This window comes from Ambystoma mexicanum, chromosome 14 (assembly GCF_040938575.1).
Source record: "Ambystoma mexicanum isolate Mex_15411 chromosome 14, UKY_AmexF1_1, whole genome shotgun sequence".
Taxonomy (NCBI): Eukaryota; Metazoa; Chordata; class Amphibia; order Caudata; family Ambystomatidae; genus Ambystoma; species Ambystoma mexicanum.
The window spans coordinates 160,298,594-160,314,119 of record NC_090940.1 but is presented as its reverse complement, the minus strand read 5'-3'; the positions used below and the strand labels follow the sequence as shown (position 1 = coordinate 160,314,119).

Below are 15,526 nucleotides of genomic sequence, written 5' to 3'. Positions count from 1 at the left end.
ATACACAGATTATGAGAGATAATTATGCCATGCCTAATTATGAAAGACATCTACTATTGTTTATTTGAATACCTTAAAATGTACATAGTAATAGACAGGTGTGCACACTATATAACGATTTTCTTGATCATTGAGGGACTGAACATACTCGTCCCAGTGAATGGCAACAATACAAGAAGAGTGAGAATTATTCATCCGAGTGAGTGGCAAAAACATCAGAAAAACAAGAGTCAAATATGGACTCAACCTACTTGTCTTATCGAGAAGATAAATCAGAAAGAAGGGTTGTGATGAACAACCCCTATTCAGAGGCTCAGTCAAGGAAGAGAAAGTCACAGTGGGAATCTGAAGAGTCAAGGGAACCAATATAAAGGGCCTGGAAATGCCAATTGAAAGAACCGAAGACCTTATTACGAGACATAGGCAAGAGACTATCTGGAGATAGAGTAGTGAGGAGAACTCTGCTGAAAAAGCAATTCAGGGGAAGGGGGCCATTCTCCTTGCAATTCAGGGGAAGGGAGCCAGTCTCCTTGCAATCCAGGAGAACTGAGCCATTCCCCGTGCAATTCAGGGGAAAGGAGTCAGTCTCCTTGCAATTCAGGGGAAGGGAGCCAGTCTCCTTGCAATCCAGGAGAACTGAGCCATTCCCCGTGCAATTCAGGAGAAAGGAGTCAGTCTCCTTGCAATCCAAAGGAGGGAAGTCCTTCTCCTTGCAATTCAGGGGAAGGGAGCCAGTCTCCTTGCAATCCAGGGGAACTGAGCCATTCCCCGTGCAATTCAGGGGAAAGGAGTCAGTCTCCTTGCAATCCAGAGGAAGGGAGCCAGTCTCCTTGCAATCCAGAGGAAGGGAGCCAGTCTCCTTGCAATCTAGAGGAAGGGAGCCAGTCTCCTTGCAATCTAGAGGAAGGGAGTCCTTCTCCTTGCAATTCAGGGGAAGGGAGCCAGTCTCCTTGCAATCCAGGAGAAGGGGGACATTCTCTGTGCAATTCCAGGGAAGGGTGCCAGTCTCCTTGCAATCCAAGAGAAGGGAGAAGGGAGCCCTTCTCCTTGCAATCCAGGAGACGGGAGCCATTCTCCTGGCCTTTAGTTGTTTATTATTGGTGGTAGGGTCAGAGCAGCTTAGGTTAGACTTTTTCTTTGGACTTCACCATTGACGATGAGCTACCTAGTTTAGTTGTGCTAGGTAGGGAAACCCTTGGCATAGGGGAAGTTAGGCATGTTCTTTATTATTTTACAATGAACCTTTTTGAAAATGGCACCTATTGGTCGGTCTCCTCCTTCTGACCTACCACGGCTCTCCAGGTCTGCTTAGCATCTCCCTTTTAAGAGTGTATATATCAGGCCTTGCATCCCTTTGTCAGCCGGGCAGTCTGCTATGAATTACTTTCACTCCCTCAATGGATGTCGTTTGCTAAAGGTGTGGACATGTGAAATGGCCAGAATACAGCAGTCAAAATACACATCACATGCAAATAGATACCTAAAAGTAGCTGGCATTGTTCAAGTAGGGGCATGGCCATTTTCCATAAAAAGTAGATTTTAGTTTTATAAAAATCAGGACATGGGGCCTCATTACAAGTTTGCCGGTCCAGTGTCTACCGGTGCCTGTAACCTTGCCGGTACTGTAGTTACTGAACCGGCAAACTACGAGTTCTGCTTGCAGGTGCTTTTTTGCCCGCCAGGTCTGACCTGGCGGGCGGACCGGCACCCACGGGCAGACCATGTCGGATGCACCGGCACCATTCAGAATGGTGCCGGTGCATCCGGCCTCCCCATTCCCATTGAGCCCTAGAGCTCAACTGGAATTGGGAGCATTTTTTTTCAAGAGCCCGGGAATGGGCAATTACCAGGTCCACCGGGACTGTAATGCCCCGGTAATTGGCCATTCACAGGCGCCGGAAAAAAATTACTCCGGCGGCAGCCGTGCCGGTTTTACCAGCACGGCTACCGCCAGAGTCATAATGAGGTCCAAGGTCACATTGAAAGACACCTGAAACCCAGTATGAAAAGTCGCCTGAGGTTTGCCCAGAGTAGGTTGAATGCTAAATAATGCACAGCCTTTGGGTCCCAACACCAACCCTGTCTGAATGGACCCGTTCGACTTTAAGATGGTGCCCATCGCCATTCAGCCTTCCACAAGCGTACCCTCAAGTGACTTAAACACCAGTACACACCAAAGATGGGATCTGCGTCGGGCTCGGCCACAATATCAGCACGGGCCCTAATGTAAAAGTGACCCACAATCAGAAAAGGCAATTCTTTACATTTCTTAATGGACTGTTTGAGTACCATCCCAGGGAGGAGTTTTGAGTAAAAAGGTGTTGCAAATAGTGTGATTTGAGGCACACTTGGCCAATAACAATGGTCAAAACTACCAGCTGCAGAGTGCAGTAACTCATCAAACTGGCCCACTTTGACCAAAGACAATTGGCTCACAATAGCATATTCGGATGCCCTTCCAGCACTGGCCTATTGCTCTGTAGGACAATCAAATGCTGGGTGAGATGAAACAGTCGCACCCGGGGAAGAGTGCAAAGCCGATCAGGTGGCTGGAACAGCGGGCGAGAATACACATTCTACGCCCGCTGTTCCAGCCACCCCAGACTGTTCCCCGGGTGGCGCCATCTTTTTTGTTTTTGATAATGTAATGTGGGGAGGCAACAGGGTGCCTCTCTCCGTTGCCTCCCAACCACTCACCTCCCCAAACCAAACCTCTTCCCCACCCCATCCCTCCCTCCCCACTTACCTGCAGGACCAGAGTTGTATGCGTAACACTATATGGGGTGGTCCCTCTTTTTTGTTTCCGGGGGGTTGATCTATTGTAGGGACAATATCATATGCATTTGCTCTTCAGTTGTTTTAAAATCTTTTTTAGACAATTTGATTGAATAAAATGTGTATGATTTAACATTAGTTTTACCTTGTTGTGTCTGTCACTTTCTGTGATTCACATGAAAGAGACAAAATACTACACCTAAAAGTCGAAAGAAGGCGGATTGAGAAAGGGATAGTTGATTTATGCTTGTTAAGTGTGTCCAGAGTTGTATGCTCCGGTCTGGCACATCTCTCGCTCTGCCCACCATAGAAATGGAAAAGGGACTTTGTGTCAACTTGGATCTCACCCCCCTTCCTCTAGAGATTGGCGGTGTTTGCAGTGCCAATCTTCAGGAGGAAGAAAAAAAAATGTGCCTCCCGGATAAACCCCACGGTGCTAATGGCTTTCAACCCCGCAGTGGGGGCGTGGCGGGGGAGGGGGGATCGCCATGGCCGGTAACGGCCCGCAGCCCTTAGCCATAATCTTTTAAAGACAGACATAGAGGAGCATATGCAACTCATTTACTCCCAGCTATGTTCTAAGAATAAATATGTGTTTAGACTGAGGGGAAGCCCAGGCAGCTGGTTGGTAAAATCTAAGGTCCTCGTTGGGAAAGTTGCCTACAAACATTCACCATTACTTCTAATGGCCTATCCCTGTCCATTCAGTGGCGCCACTTACTTGAGCGAGGAGCCAAAGGTCAGACTGTCCCTGAACCGTCACAAAGTTTCACACCAACACAGTTGCCCGCACGAGACGCTCCAAATCACATACATTTTAGAAATGCCCGGTTAAGATTTTGACTGAGCGCAAATACGCCAAGAATGAACACACAAAATACTGATACGTATAAATCTGGTCATGTATTAATCCAGTTCCCCAATGATAGGTGTCGCGCAATCCCAGACAGAATTTCCTAACCTTCTCTTGTTTTTAGTTTTGGGTGACTGGTGGCGACACCAATTGCTTACTGTTGTCATGTTCATAGTAGAAGGATGAGGAGATAGGCTGGACTGTGTACTACACTTATGGTGTAAAGTCCAGGGTTGTCCAACTCCAGGCCTCGAGGGCCGGGATCCGGATGGGTTTTCAGGATATCCCTCATTAATATTCATGAGGAAAAATGTGCACACATTTAGAATCATTGTATGCAAATTTACTTCATGAATATTAATGAGGAGTATTGGGAAAACCAGACGTGGATCCGGGCCTGGAGTAGACAACCCTGGAAACGGTGTAGCTGTACTCCAGTCATGAAAGCACCATGGCTTCAAAATACATCACCAAGGATGTGGGCACCTGTGAATTTAATGACAGTTCCAGTTATTAGATTGAATATGGACGCATTTGCTGCAATGGTGGGAGTACCAAGGCTTTTGATTGCAAATCTTGACTGGGAGAGTACCTGGCTTTCTCACGGCAACAGCTGGTGCAAAATGCGAGCACCTGAGAAAATAATGGTAGAACCCAAGCATCTGATGGTGAATGCCTGGCAAATGCCTATACGATGGTGGTAAAACGCCTAAACCATCGCCTTTGGCAATGCTGGTTCGGAAGACACCATCCCATACTTGATTATTCTGATATCCAGGCTCTACCTTATGGTTTCATTACCTCTCCCCGAATACAAATGAGATGTTGTGAAAAAAGTATGTACCCCCATGACCCCTTCTTGATTTAACATACACCCGCCACCAGGTCTTGTAATGACGCGATGATCGCAGACCGGACAATAATGCAAAAGACTTACAAAGGGTTCCTCTCCAATCCGGGACATCAGCATGTATGTGTGAAGGTCGCCGTATTTCATGAATGGCAGGATAACCATGGGAACCGGAAGACGGCCCTTGGTGCGACTTCGCAAGCTCACACCTGTGGAGAGAAGCACATTGGACATATGGCCGTTGAGCAAGTGAAGGCTCATGTCATTCTGGCAGACGAGCTGGGCTTTTATTGGGAAGTGATGTCACAGGAAGTGATCATACCCTATGGAGAATTATGCAAATGTCATTCAACTTCTACTTCACACTTGAACAATTATACAGGACCAATACGCATTTGCAAAGCGCACAGATTTTCCTAGTACATTGCAGGCTAAGTATAAAAAGGTATCCACCTTTTAGATCTAGGATTCTGTAACAAAACATATCCTGCACAACCGAATGCCAATATAGACATTTTTCAGCTCTTTGATATACGATTCATGTGATCTTGTGGCTAAGTGTATCACCTCAACCCCCCCAAGACCTGGGTTCGATTCCCTGCCATGGCACTGTCACTTCAAGTGGGTGGAACACATTAACAGTTACAACAATAACAAAAAATAAACAAACAAAAAAATAAACAAACAAAGGGGACTGCCTCTGCCGTCTCAAAAAGTGGGCAGACGCCATCCACCCGCGTATTCCCTCGACTTGTGCGCCGCAGAAGAGGGGAACGCAGTATATTCATGAGCGCAAGGGACGAGGGTGTAAAAGTAACTTTTTCTGGAATGTGTTGGCTGGTCCTGGAGCGAATGCAAGACTGTTTCACCCGACCAGGGGTCCCAGTGGCCAAAAAAAAGCCACAGGTGCCCGATCATCAAAAATGTGCACACAGTGAAATCAGGATTTGCCCCGGAGGAGCTTGGAGTAGCACCTGATGTCGCCCTATACCCACTTTACAAAGCCGCCTCGAATCGGAGCAGCTTTGGGAATGGCTGGAGCATTTATTTATTAAATGTATTATTTTCTGGTTCTCCTTGCTCTGCACTCTCCTTTTCTACCCCCCTTCCATGCACTTTCCCCCTCCCCTATGCACTTGCGCGTTCTCAATGACACTGGGCCTAGTAAGATCGTTGTTTTGTTCTCCCCTGTTCTCCTCCCTTTGCCTTGTCGCGCTCTGAACCACTTGTGTACGAGCGCGATAGAAATAAACTATCAATATCAATATCTCTGGTTTTGCTCCACCTTTAGGTGTTGTGAATCAGGTACAAGATATCAGGAGCCAATCAGAGATACTCACGGGTGTCTCCTAATTTACTCCAGTGCAAACCTTTGGGAATCCGGCACAGGGACCTCTAGATATTTTCGTGCGAGGTCGATCGACAGCACACAACCTCCTCCACTAGTCACAACTAGTATAGTCTCTTCTTTAATATCCTTTCAGTGTGATCCACTGGCATTAGGGTGGGCACAGTAGATGGGTAAAGGTATCCATTAGGGAAGGAGTCGGGGCAGAGCAGGACCTGCATCTACAGACAATGCTTGCGGAAAAGCACTACATGTGTTCGCTCTCTCTGCCCTCGTCCCCGGAGTCATTGTTTCTTTTCACCGTCATCCTTCCGATTTTTCTTCCATCTCAACCATCATTCCTCTGGCCCATTTCCCACATCCCCTTCCCATTCTCCTTCCCATCTACAGCGATTTGATATCACCCTACATACATCCATACCTAAAGGAATAGGGCTGGATGCAGAAACCAAGCAGCGCACGGGCTGACCATGGGGCACAGGGAACGCACTACCCTTGGTGGTAATTGCTTTACTCTAAAATGATCGACGCGGGAAGGGGTATGGGCCACAGTCAGAACAGCGGGGGTAGGAAATGCACTGGCACCAACAACCCTACTAAAGACTCACCCTTCTGCATGCACGTCTCAAGCTCTGAACTAAACAAAACCATGCCTGTACAGCACAACAAAGCGCACGCACTTCACACCGCCACCACGACGACGAAACAAACCGCACATAGCCTCGCCCAACAGCACATGGCAGCTACCAACCGAAAAACACACCTGCGCTCAGTGCACGGTGTCAACCGAAGCTGCCAACAACACATCACACCTCTCTTGCTCTTTTTCCCACTCAATCCTACTGAGCAAACCCCTGTCCTCCTCGCATTATCGATCCGCCAGAGCGCCAGGAGACCATGCAGGTGGCAATAGTGCGCGGTATAAGAACCTTGAACATAACATACAGTTTCAATATAAAAGCAACGCTGGGTTACAATTCATAAAATCTGCGACCTATGAGAGAGGGCACAAACATGTGGCAAGATTACAAAGTAGCGCACTGATGACAATGGAGGATTGGTTACACATTTCTTTTTTTGTACAATGCTTTGGAGAAAACCTCTTGGCTTCATCGAATGGGAACCAATATGATTCCCCTCTGGGGAACACCCCCCTCAGCCCTCCGCCCTCCGCCCTCCGCCTCCATCAAACCCAGTCATCCACCTCCTATTGGAATGCCTCTAGCCCTGAAGGACTACGCCCTTTGACGACCAACACCATTTGAACAGGTCACAAACAGTTTCTGGCCAAAGGGTTCAATTCGGATCTCAAAGAGCTCAAAAAGAAAGGCCGAGCACTTCAAAGACACCGCTCAAAATGGCGCCTCAACTGCCAGTAAAAATCCCTGCACTGGCCGTGGAAGATACCATTCCAAGGTTGTGATTGGAACTGCAGATGTATGAGCAATTTCTGGAATCATGGTTTCCTTTTTAGGGAATAGTGAGACAGCTTCTATAGTTTTGTTTGTTATCCTATACATTTTTCGTTGTGCTAACCCCATCTGACAGCTGCTTCAGAGGGGGTAAGGGGTGTGGAGCATAGAGGTGAGGGAAACGTTTGACAAGAGAAGACTTAGGCCAGGGGTCCGCAACTGTCAACTGCCGAGAGGACTATGTCTCCCATGATCCCTCGCCATTGAGAGTGATCGCTAGGGCGGATGGAAGTTGTAGTCAAAAGAATCTGGCAAGCCAAAGTTTGCAGGATTCTGATGTAGTTGAACACGAACATATATTTTAACCCTTTAACTGTCTTTAAGACAGCTCTATGTATATATTTAGTTCTTAATTCACACAGGAAAGCACGAAGGCTCCAGCAGTCAAAAGGTCGAGTAAGCATTTAGTCTAGTTCTTTCAAGCAACTTTCTGAAATGTTTCTATTGGGTGGAACCTTTTGAGTGCAGAGTCCTTCCAAAAAAAGGGCTGTCTCTAATAGAGTCAGGTACACTTCTATTTTTGGGGGGCTAACCTTTTGCCTCGGGTTGGAAGGGAGGGAAGAAATGAAGTAGCGCATCAGCCTGAGTGACCCAACAAACCCTGGCCACTAGTCAGTACCCTGAGCCATCAGCCCACGGATCAGGGTTGAAAGCCTGAAATGGAAATGTTCGAGGGAGAAAAGACTGAAGATTATCTTTCCGAAATAACCTTTGGTCTTTTCTCCCCTGAACACTTCTGACTTGGCCCTGCCCCACCCACACCCCCACCCCCTATTTACCTTGCTGCTGACTCGCCGTGTCCCTGCGGCGCCTGTTCCCTTTCACCTCCGCGATCGGGAACCAGCATCACAGGGTCCTTTCCTTTTTTTTTTGGGTCTTTTCGGGACCTGCTGCGGGGATATATAGTGAGCAAGGGTGCGGGGGACACCCCCGCAGCCCCCACCACCGAATGGGGTATTTGGTCAAACTTTTCGGCCGTTCAGTATTTTTCGAACGGCCGAAATTCGGCCAAATCTCCCATTCGGACTTTTGAACTCGGTCTTTCAGGCCGATTCTTCAGCCCACCGCTATCTACTAGGAAACCAAGCAGATGCTGCTATGTTACACTCTACAGTGAGTGGGCAGCCAGCATACATTACACATTACCATTGCCCTCCCTACACAGTCTATTCTTTAATAGGCTAAACTCGACCCTCAGGCTTGGCCGTCCCAGCAGTAGCGCTCAGAAGACCTTCAGTGTACGTTAAAGGTAGGCCAAGGCATATAAACCATCACATTCCTTTAGGATTGACCAATCACACGTCGAGCCCCTCAGGTATCCACAAATGACATAGAATAATTGACCTATTCACCATATCTGCTGTTTAACTCAGTCCAGTTCATCCAATACACATTAGAAACCCCCCATATTGTCTACATCATTACGTCTATGGTCCAACTCCCAGGACTGCCATGCACCCAGGCAATCACAAAACATTCTACGTCCAACTTCATCCTTTGCTCCAGGCATTTAGCGTCTGGGTCCCATCCCCATTTTACCCCAACCCTTCGCCTTCCACAGACTATGAACTGGAGGGTCTGTGTTATTACAGTCTTATTTTCGATGGGCTTTTTACCAAAACGTTTTTTCTCCCAAAGAATCATTAAAATGTGTTTTTGTGATTTTGGGTGGGGGTGGGATGGGTGGGACGCCCGTCCCCCCACTCCCTCCCCTATTAATTCAACAGGATTCCCTACCCCTTTCATACCATTACCCACTACCCCATATATTTTTTGATGAGTTTTTTTCAAGAAAAAGAATTTAGGTAAAAAACCCATCGAAAAAAAACACTGTTGATGTAACATGGTAACGATCTGGCTACCTCTCTGCGCTTTGGGACAAGCCTTCCGCCAAATGCTACGGTGGCGATTTGGTGCAGTATAAAAAAAATCTATGAACACAAGGTCGGACCATAGCGCTTATTTTGGATCAGCCAAACATGCCTCGTATCCACGGCAACGGAAGTGTTCTCTGCCTGGAGTCAGGGAAAAGAGGGGACTAGCATGCATTTCACATCAGCCAGAAAGTATGCCTTTGGGACAGAGAACTCTGGAGCCGTGTTCTGGGAGGATATGCGGGGCCAATTGCACAACAAAATAAATCACATCCTAGGACTCAAGCCGGCAGCTCAGTGTGGAAATGCACACGAGGACAGCAGGCCCACCTGCTGCTCAATGGAACGCTGTTTCGCTCCTAGGTACAACACCTATAGGTTGCTAAAAAATAAATAAATAAATACGTAAATCACACCCTAGGACTAAAGCTGGCAGCTCATTGTGGAAATGCACACGAGGACAGCAGGCCCAGCTGCTGCTCAATGGAACGCTGTTTCGCTCCTAGGAACAACACCTATAGGTTGCTAAAAAATAAATAAATACGTAAATCACATCCTAGGACTCAAGCTGGCAGCTCAGTGTGGAAATGCACACGAGGACAGCAGGCCCAGCTGCTGCTCAGTGGAACGCCGTTTCACTCCTAGGTACAACACCTATAGGTTGCTAAAAATAAATACATCAATCACATCCTAGGACTCAAGCCGGCAGCTCAGTGTGGAAATGCACACGAGGACAGCAGGCCCAGCTGCTGCTCAGTGGAACGCCGTTTCACTCCTAGGTACAACACCTATAGGTTGCTAAAAATAAATACATCAATCACATCCTAGGACTCAAGCCGGCAGCTCAGTGTGGAAATGCACACGAGGACAGCAGGCCCACCTGCTGCTCAGTGGAACGCTGTTTCGCTCCTAGGTATAACACCTATAGGTTGATAAATATAAATAAATATCTCAGTCTCCCACTTGATGAATCTTCAACAAATGCTTTTATGTCTGATGTTCACTATGGATTTTTGAATTGCCAACTTCATTCAAATCCAATGTTTTAGTTGTTGTTCATGAAACCATACGCCATGTTTATATTTCAATTGTTTGCCACGTCACTGCCGCTCAGAGGCGGGCGCATTGGAAGCCTGCTGCTTATGAGAGAAAGGGGGCTTTAGTGCGGGACCACATAGAATATTTTGGCAACTAGGCCGAATGACGAAGGAGCAGCAAACCCGATAAGCGCAGTGCACGAGAGCAAGACAAGCCGTCCTAGTGTTAGGTTTGCCTGATTGGCGCACTTTGTCATAAGCATTGCTTCTAGAAACCAGCACTGGCAAAGCCAACACTTTTGGCTACTGTGTAGATATGGGCAAGGCGACTTCCAGGCACTGCCATAATGGCACTACGTGGCCGTACAATGGCACAAGATGGGCAATCATACGATGGCAAATTATGTTAATACCTGGGCATACTATGGCAGTACTCTGAAAATGCCTATACAAGAGACAAACATTTTAGCTTTGTCAATTCTTGTGTTTACCAGGAACACATTGCACGAAAAGGATGCAAGGACCAGTGATGGAAGTGAGCGGGAACGGTCGGGAGCGGTGTTCCACTACTTGTTTACCATTCCTGTACTTTTTACCACCATGTTCACCATTCTATACAGAGGAGTTGTCCATTCATGTCCCTGTGCAAGTGTAAAGTTGTAATCAGAGCCTTAGTTACGAGTCACTTATACTATTGCAATGGCCCGGCTGCAAAACCCTGTCACGTTGCACTATGCTTCCGCCTACACTCTCGTGTCAAGACCATAGGTCCACTACTTTTTTTGGCACACTTCTACCACTGCCACAGACACAAGCCGCTTATAAATCAATGGGCTGAAGGCGCACTTGGTTAAGATGGCTCTATTACACCAGGAGCTGCCTTACAGCTGCAATGAACCCATGTCTCGGGAGGATAGCTCAGGGGCAACGTGCTCGCCTTGGAAGCAAGACGACCGCAGCACCACAGGTTCGATCCCCGGGAACGCACTTAGAAACCTCTCAGTATTATGTGCGTTATAAATAACCTATCATATCAAAACCTTTCCGAAGACTGCTTAGAGATAACATTGGAATCCTCTTAAGAGCAGAAAGGTTGCACAAAGGGGTCTGTGTTATGGGTGGAGTTGGCCATAGGCGGGACCTAAGCTCTGCCCCCCTCACATCCAAACCCTCTCCTATGTACAATTATCTCGCAAATAGTTTCAGCTTATAGCTCGACCTAATTAGCAGCAAGAAAGATTTACATTTTTTAAACGTCAGACAACAGTTCAGAATCACCAATCTACATAATTTGGCCTGACGTATGCACATATGAAAGTAACCAACCAAAGCTGAATTTTTCAATTTTTTCTGACCCTGAGCTGAGTGCTGACTTGAAGCTAACCGCTAGTACGCCTATAGTTGTGCAAATATGCAAAAAATATGACCATACATGGGGCGGGGCCATCTATAGGGGCGGATTTCCAAATTGATGCCCTTGTAACCAGACTTCCAGGCATGAACAGGTATAGTTCCGCTGGGATGTCAGAGTTGTGTCATGTGGCGCTAGTACAGCGTTTTACTTCTACTGCCATGTTCTCAGTGCACTATGGGCCGTCTGGGAATTCCGTAGACCTTAGTCTGAATGTTACTTGCCCGTCTCAGTGACAGACGTTGAAAAGCCTCAAGCGTAGAACAAACTGCAATCGGTTAAGGCCAAAATATGTTGCAATTCCAGTGGGCTATCAGGTGGCGCATGCCAGTGTTTTTTTCAAGCAGTCTTCTGAGAGTTAATTGTAGCTGCAAACCCGCTATTGGTGTAATACAAATGTCTTAACCAGGTCTGCCTTCAGCCACTCGATTTATAAGCAGTATGCATGCCCTTCACTGGCGTCCTGTTAAAAGCAAGCATTGGCAAAGCCAACAGTTTGATACCCAGGTACTCGCATCATTTTACAGCTGCTACCATCGATGGCCAGTTAATACCACTACAAGTGCCATTCCCATGACTAGACAAAACTGGTGGCATTGCCAATGATGGTTTCTAAATAGAAGAGGATGTGAGCGCAAAACAAAGTGCCCCAGGGGAGGAGTCGAGGGCTGGAACGGTCTCCGGATGTAGGGCGTTCCTTGGACAGGACAACATGAGCGGCGGGCAAGTGAGGGATCCTCCTAGTCCTAGACCAACCAGCGGCGGGCAAGTGAGGGACCCTCCTAGACCAACCAGCGGCAGGCAAGTGAGGGACCCTCCTAGACCAACCAGCGGCGGGCAAGCGAGGGACCTTCCTAGACCAACCAGCGGCGAGCCAGTGAGGGACCCTCCTAGACCAACCAGCGGCGGGCAAGTGAGGGATCCTCCTAGACCAACCAGCGGCGGGCAAGTGAGGGATCCTCCTAGACCAACCAGCGGCAGGCAAGTAAGGGATCCTCCTAGACCAACCAGCGGCAGGCATGTGTAGGATCCTCCTAGACCAACCAGTGGCAGGCACGTGTAGGATACTCCTAGACCAACCAGTGGCAGGCAAGTGAGGGATCCTCCTAGACCAACCAGCGGCGGGCAAGTGAGGGATCCTCCTAGACCAACCAGCGGCAGGCAAGTAAGGGATCCTCCTAGACCAACCAGCGGCAGGCACGTGTAGGATCCTCCTAGACCAACCAGTGGCAGGCAAGTGAGGGATCCTCCTAGACCAACCAGCGGCGGGCAAGTGAGGGATCCTCCTAGACCAACCAGCGGCAGGCAAGTAAGGGATCCTCCTAGACCAACCAGCGGCAGGCAAGTAAGGGATCCTCCTAGACCAACCAGCGGCAGGCACGTGTAGGATCCTCCTAGACCAACCAGTGGCAGGCAAGTGAGGGATCCTCCTAGACCAACCAGCAGCGGGCAAGTGAGGGACCCTCCTAGTCCTAGACCAACCAGCAGCGGGCAAGTGAGAGACCCTCCTAGCCCTAGACCAACCAGCGGCGAGCAAGTGAGGGACCCTCCTAGTCCTAGACCAACCAGCGGCAGGCATGTGAGGGATCCTCCAAGACCAACCAAAGGCTACAATATTACATTAGTAGCGGAACTGGCACTGGTTTTTCTGCATGCTTCGTTGAGGGCAGGATGCCAAGTTGCCTCCCCATAGGGGCATAGTTGGCCTTGTAGATTCCTCACACTTTTGGTTCGGCTCAGTTGCCATGGGTGACAACCTCTTTAGAACACATGGCCGGACGTGTTCCCTTTCACACATGCTGCAAAGCTCCATATGGCCTGAATCCCTATGGTCAATCTTATCAGACTCCCCTCCCCCACGCCCCCCCGCCCGTGTTTGGCTTCCCGCTTTCAGGGGAAATCTACCAGAACTGAAGGTTTTTCTGGTAATCCAAGAATGATCGTGCACTGCTTTGCCCTTCTGCGCTGCGTAGATCAGCTTCAAAGCGCTAACCAGTTGCCAAGGCACTGACCGCTTTCACAGGTCCGAAAGGAATAAACGTGTTTGCATGTATTTCTTCAGAAGGCCTGAAGGCTGTAAAACTGACTCCACAGCAGAACACCAAGACCTATTTCTCAAAGCAAATTGCAATCAAGTACTCAAAAGTATTCGTTTTTTAAAAATCATTTACATTCTCTTTTTGGAAGTATTACTGTATTTTAAATAGCTCATTACATTGGCTAACATTACAAAGGTACAAGTCAGTGACCAATAATTACCGCCCAAAACAGGGATAACTTTTTTTTTTTTTAATGAGACTCTGCTTGCATCAGATGACCTCCTGTTTTAACACTGGGAGCAAACCCCTGGAAAAATAACCCCCCCCCCTCTTATCCCCCGACCATCATCTGTGCCATTTGTCCCCCATCCACCCAAAAATTATAATAGTTGGAAAAACCTCCCACCAACCGCCAACCTGATATGAACTGCACGTCATGATTGTTTTTGGATAAAAAGAAAAAAAATCGAACAGAATTATACAAAACAATGACTAGTCTGAGGTAAGTTTTTGCTGTGGTAAGAACCAGTGGGTAGGAGCGTATTCCCAGAATGCTTGGCATGCTTTAGGGGACTGGTCTGCGGCGTGCGGCTCGCCAGACGTCCTAGCCTACAACTCCATTGACCGTCCACTGTTCACTCTGCTGCCTAGGGCTGATATGATAGGATATTTGGCATTTATAACGCGCCTGGACACAAGTGTTTCTAGGCGCGAGACATTGCAGTCCCAACATCTGGACAGGCGAAGGCGTCCAGTGCATGAGAGAGATTAATGCTTGAAACTCCACAGTGATCACATGCAACCCCCTCTTGGATTGAAATCCAGTTTGAGGGCAAGTGTGATCTCTTTTTCCTCCTCCATTTTTGGAGGCTTTTCTGTACCGCACTAATTGTGCCGAACAAGATGCAGTGAGCCACAACACAGGCAAAAAAATAAAAGTCCCCTTGGGCGCATGGCATTTTTTCCCCACCTGGGAGCAACCGATTTACACAACCTAATCCCTCTCCGCCCCCTCTCAAGTAGTAAAATGGGGATCTGGGCTGCCTTGCGGCGGTGGCGTTTCCCAACATTTTATGAGGCTTTGTTCATGGGGGCAAGCTCCCCATATCCATCTCCCGCGACCCTAAAACCCAAATAAGTAATTCCTTCCCCAGTCCCTAAAAGGCTGCGAAACATTTAGCAAAATTGACGTTTCACCAAATTCGTTGAAACTTCCGAGAACAGGTAGGAGGGTCCATAAAATGGGCCACCGAACAGTGTGCCCAGCACCAGTGGAGGAGGGCATCTTGGCCTTGATCCCAGTGCTGGGCTGCATTCCGCAAGATCAATGCAAATGGAAACACTGCTGGGATTTGCAAGGGGTGCACTCCATTATCAGGAGTTCCACCCCATACAAACAGCGTCCAGGCAAGAATGGCGGAGCGCAGTGGTGTGAAAACTGCAGAGCACCATTGCCAGTGATCGAAGTGAGTGGGAACGGTCGGGAGCGGTGTTCCACTACTTGTTTACCATTCCTCTACTTGTACGACCATATTCCCCATTCTATGCAGAGGATTTGTCCATTCATGTCCCTGTGCAAGTGTAAAGTTGTAATAGGAGCCTTAGTTATTAGTCACTTCGACTATTGCAATGCCTCGGCTGCAACACTTGTCACATGTTGCACTATGCTTCCGCCTACACTCTCCTGCCGAGACCACACGTTCACTACATTTTTCGGCACAGTTCTACCACTGACCATTGCAGTACCTGCTGCACAGTGGGATTCCGAGGCATTGCTAGAGGTGCGGTCTGGTGTGAGGGGGAGGCTATAATAGCCTTGGGTCTTTTGGTTGTAGCTCCGGATAGAAGCTCAGGGGCCACAACCAAA

General features: G+C 48.2%; 1 protein-coding gene across 2 annotated transcripts in view; it reads right to left on the bottom strand.

Moving 5' to 3' along the window:
• Positions 1-15,526, bottom strand: part of TYRO3 (TYRO3 protein tyrosine kinase) — a 721,378-nt gene that overhangs the window by 168,627 nt on the left and 537,225 nt on the right. For both annotated transcript variants that reach the window (XM_069638795.1, XM_069638796.1), the window contains one exon: positions 4,566-4,687. In XM_069638795.1, coding sequence (XP_069494896.1) covers positions 4,566-4,687 — 122 coding nt within the window. The remainder of the gene's footprint in view (positions 1-4,565; positions 4,688-15,526) is intronic.